This window comes from Pyrus communis, chromosome 16 (genome assembly GCF_963583255.1).
Source record: "Pyrus communis chromosome 16, drPyrComm1.1, whole genome shotgun sequence".
Lineage (NCBI taxonomy): Eukaryota > Viridiplantae > Streptophyta > Magnoliopsida > Rosales > Rosaceae > Pyrus > Pyrus communis.
Window position 1 is genome coordinate 7211753 of NC_084818.1, and position 4760 is coordinate 7216512.

Below are 4760 nucleotides of genomic sequence, written 5' to 3' on the forward strand. Positions count from 1 at the left end.
AGATCAAACGAACATTCTCGTTCTCCTAAAGGAAGATATAAAAATTGCTCAATTAAATCTTGCATATAAATTATTGCAATTGAAACAAATGTGAGGAAGTGATTTAGTTAAAAAATAAAATAAAATAATAATAATAATAATAAACTTAATCTTGCATATAAATTATTGCAATTGAAACACGTGAGGGAGTCGAAACAAAGTTAAACCACCTAATTAATACGTAATTAACCACTAAACCCAACCCATCGACCATTTCTTGATTGCAAGACATGAAGAACCCGAACAAACCCTAGCCACCGAACCCATAGAGGGTCCTGCCCTGCCTCTAGAGCGCGTAGACCACATCCATAGAGGTCACAGTGTTGCGGCGAGCGTGCTCAATGTAAGTCAAGACGTCGCTGATCACGTTGTCCAAGAAGATCTTAAGCACACCACTTGTCTCCTCTTAAATCAAACCGTTTAGTGGACTAATTGATATTAATACCATAAAATCAAATGATGAAAAAAAAAGAACATAAGATAAAAAGAGATGATGAAAAATAAACTAGGGTTCTTCTAGGCTTTTAAACATTTTAAGAAGTTTGGGCTTATAAAGACTTATGTCGACTTAAAATTGGTTTTTTTTTCTTTTTTTCTTGAGTGGATTAACTGAAATTTGTACCATAAAGAGACTAAGGACGTACCAAAGGTGACATTCATGGGAAATCTCAACAGAAAGTAAGAAAATTGCGGAGATATGGAGTTAATGGTGATTTTTTTTTTTTTTTTTTTTTGTTTTAATGAAGAAGATTACAATATTTCAGTTATTGATAAAAGGGCATTACAAATACATATATGAAGAACTTGGTCCCAAAATGGTCTGAGCTCATCGATCACTTGACTTTTGAGATTGCATAGTGTAAATGGTTATTTTATAATGGGAGTATTTTTGCTCATCACGATAAACTATGGTGTATGCTCAGTTGCTCACCATATACCTAATTGTTTGCCACATTTCACTTAACCTTTGTTTTTTTTTTTTTTTTCCAAAATTTAAAAAGTAACATTTATGTGAAAATTAACTAGAGTTAGGTGAAATGATATGTGACATAGATGATTAGATATATAGAGAATGAGCAATGTAGATTGTTTTTTTTTTTTTTTTTTTGAAACCCAATGTAGATTGTTTTTGTAGTTTAATTTTCTATGTTGTGGCAAGATTTTTTTTGTGGAGTTCGAGGTTTTTGTTTGTGCAGGATTCCGGGTGGGCCCCTTACATTCGCCAGCTTCCTCGCCTGGTGGAGATGTATTGCACGGTGAGTGTTATGATATTCATTGAGATAATTAGGGAGGTTATGTTGTTAAACGATCAATTCGGATAGCATGGGTTGAACACGAATGAAACAAGAATTTAACTGATCAATGGTCCGTACATGTAGTTGATTTGTTTGCTTGTACAAATTTCTTGAATGGCAAGAATTCACTGTTTTTGACTTGGATGTTGTTTGTATATTCTTAGATATTTTGGAGCGAAGATGAGTTGGAGCTAATTCGCCAAAGCTCTCTATATCAGGAAACAATTAATCAAAAATCTCAAATCAAAAAGGAATTTTTGGCAATTAGGGCTGTAAGTACTTGATTGTTTTATTCTCTGGTTAATGATTTTTGGAAGTTCATGCGTGAACCTCTACCCTCTATATGTTTTAAATTTTATATCATCATCTCTATTCGGGGTTTAAACTGTTGGTGACATGTAATTTAGTGTCCCATTATCTAGAATGTTACGGCAAAATTAATCAACCAGAGTAACTAGTCAAATACGACTAAAATAATGTGGCACATATTCTTCAGAATTGGGAATAGTGGGGCATCCCGTCAACTTAATAACTTTTGAAACTTAATCAAGTCAATACTTACTTGAGATATGAGATGATTGTTAATCACTTCTTTGTTATTAACCTTTAGATTCTTATTATTGTTCCCACATATTTTCAGGCTTTCAAGAAGTTCCCTGAAATGTCCAAAAGTATCACCTATAAGGATTTCACGCACGCGTATGCTTTAGGTAAGCTTCTACATTTTAAAGTATTTTCATGTCCTAATCTGTCTGAATTATTTGCTTCAAATGTACTTAATTCCAACTTTTGAATAAAATGAATGAATGCCATCAGCGGTGTAGATTTTAAAATGGCATCCAATTTCATATTTTTGAATTAGTTATATCTCCATTTACCTATATACCTGTTCATCCCGATTTTATATGACTTGCTGGATACAAAACTATATAGATATTATTCGTTGCAGCAGTTGCATCTCTTAAAGATCTGTACAACTTATTCTGACTGGTTCACGGTGGATTTTGCAGTTACTTCTCAAGCATGGGGAAGCATGAAGGGTTATTGCTTTCCTTATTAATTACGAATGTTTGGATATATAAATTATTTTATAGATTCCATTTTGCTGATTTTTTTAATCATGACTGGACTTCAGAATCAATTGTTTTGAGCGATGACGATAACATTTCTCAGAGGTACTCTCTCTCTCCCTCTCTCTCTCTCTCTCGCTATGCATTTTTATTCTCTATCTCACATCTTGATTTGGTTATAGGAGTACAAGACTTTTTTATATGCTCCTTATTCATTCTGCACTCTTATGGAAATTTATTCTTTTTTATGTTCTTATTGCTTTATAATAGTTCGGTTATTGCGATGCAAAAAAAATTCATTTCTCACATGCTACTTATAATCTGCATTTACTAGCTCCCTTTAAAATTTATACATGTCAGGTATATGTGTGAACAGTGTTCTTATTTTTTCATGCCTGTCATTTATTTGGGCAGGTAGTTGCTGACCGCAATTATGCTCCTGGTGAACAGGTTAGATGCTACTTAATTGAGATGGCTGTTTCCCCTATTTAATATTACATGTACCCTATGGAATTTCGTTTTTGTTTTGAAACAATCAATCAATTTTTGTTTTTCTAGACGACTCATTAACATTTTCACTCATACTCGTTTTGGATGTCTCTCGTTTGTGTTTGAAATTTTCATGACCTTCTGCTAATTTTTTTTTTTTTTTTTTAATGAATTAGCAAAACTTTTTATTCTTTGCTGGTCATAGTGTGTTAACAGATAACGGATCTCAGCACATGGACATAGGGCCAACGTTAGAGTAAAAAGCACACTATTGTTTGAGATATCTTGGGGAATTAATGTTTAGAAGTTACTGGAGGTTTGGGGTTTTCCTTACTGTATGCATTATCTTTTCACTAACTTTCCCTATTATGCATTTATATATTATGAATGGATGGTACATGGCAACATCCTGTAAAGCAGTTCGTGACTCCGGACATCAATTTGTATGTTTTATAGGTACTGATAAGATACGGAGACTTTTCAAATGCTACCCTCCTGCTGGACTTTGGGTTTACACTTTCACACAACATTCACGACCAGGTCAGTCTTGGATTTCAGTTTACTTTCATCACTGATTGCTTTGTTATGTTGGGAAAATCTTTCTGTGGCTTAAATCTTAATTCACACTTCTTACTTTGATTTAACACTTTGACTAGAAGTTTGTTTTTGGTAACAAAACTATTCTCTCTTTGACTCAATAAACAAGAACATTTTTTATCTAGCACTTGCTTAAGAACCTCTTTTGATAAGTTGGATGTCTTTCTTGGGAGCACAGTAATTGCAATTAGTTGAGTAATTGAAGGCTCAAGCCACTTAATTATTCTGTCACCAGTGTTAATTAGTAAGATATTGAATACACGTTCTACTTCATTTCTTGCCAGATGATGGTTTTGATACATGTAATCTGTAAATGTTTAGGGATGCCTATGGTCAATTTTCAGGTCCTGATCCAGGGGAATATACCTCATCATGATGTTCTTCGTGAAATGAAGTGGGAACTTTTGAAGTGACATCACAGACCAATCAGTAATGGTGTCAATGGTTTCGACTTTTTGATGGATTCTTTCACTATATAGTTGGTAGTGATGCATTGTATCTCTTTTATTTCCTTCTTTCTCTTTCCCCTATTTTTGTTCCCTTGCCTACATGATGGCCTTTATCCCTGCGTATCTAGTGGTACTCTGTGAAGTCACTAAATATTCTGTTTCTTTTGTTCCATTTCCATATTGTGATGAAATCTTTTACTGATTACAGTAATCGTACGGTGACATAGGGAAGTTAGGTCTGGCAAAGGGAAAGGAATTCGACGGTCACTTCATGCATTTGCTCGTGTTCTATGTTGCACCTTTCCTCAAGGTGTGTTCTCTTCATGTTACCTTACTCGCATGCATTGCTTGATATGCTTCTGAGCTCGTTTTACCTTTATGACCCATCTGCAAATAGTTTCTTGATTGTTTCTTAATATTCAGAACTTAGTGACCTGGCCAAGGAAGCTGCAGAACATGATGGTCGATTGGGTCGACGTCCTTTAACAAACAGCAGCAGAGAGATTAAAGCACATCAGACTTTGTTATCAAAATTAACCAAATTAGCTGAGGGTTGTGATACATCTATCAAGGTAAAGATGCTAGCTCTTTACCCCTTCCGTTTACATAATTTGCCTAAGCTAAGCAAGAGTTCATTATTGTCTATGATAATGCATTAATTCACGAGAGCATACACCAATTAGAGTTCTTTTGACTGAAGGAAGTCTTAAGCTTACGTATATTGAATCAGTGGACGTGTTGTAACATAATATTGCATCTGACTACAAATGTAGTAGTAACTCCTTTTTGGGCTTCTTGAGTGTATGCATTGTAATCAGACA

The 4760-nt window shown here is 34.3% G+C and overlaps 1 protein-coding gene across 1 annotated transcript; it reads left to right on the forward strand.

The window, feature by feature from the left end:
• Positions 1-736: 736 nt before the first annotated feature.
• On the forward strand, positions 737-3903 carry LOC137719723 (fructose-bisphosphate aldolase-lysine N-methyltransferase, chloroplastic-like). Its single transcript, XM_068458757.1, has 10 exons — positions 737-748; positions 1236-1295; positions 1499-1606; positions 1975-2044; positions 2345-2374; positions 2470-2509; positions 2675-2678; positions 2819-2854; positions 3350-3433; positions 3835-3903. Exons 1-10 carry the CDS (start codon positions 737-739, stop codon positions 3901-3903), a joined length of 513 nt encoding a protein of 170 aa, XP_068314858.1.
• The last annotated feature ends 857 nt before the right edge of the window (positions 3904-4760 follow it).

Bases quoted from the DNA above. Each gene is read 5' to 3' on its own strand.
- LOC137719723 (XM_068458757.1), top strand. The intron at 2,855-3,349 runs GTTAGATGCTAC...TATGTTTTATAG, and splicing joins ATTATGCTCCTGGTGAACAG to GTACTGATAAGATACGGAGA. The intron at 3,434-3,834 runs GTCAGTCTTGGA...GTCAATTTTCAG, and splicing joins CACACAACATTCACGACCAG to GTCCTGATCCAGGGGAATAT.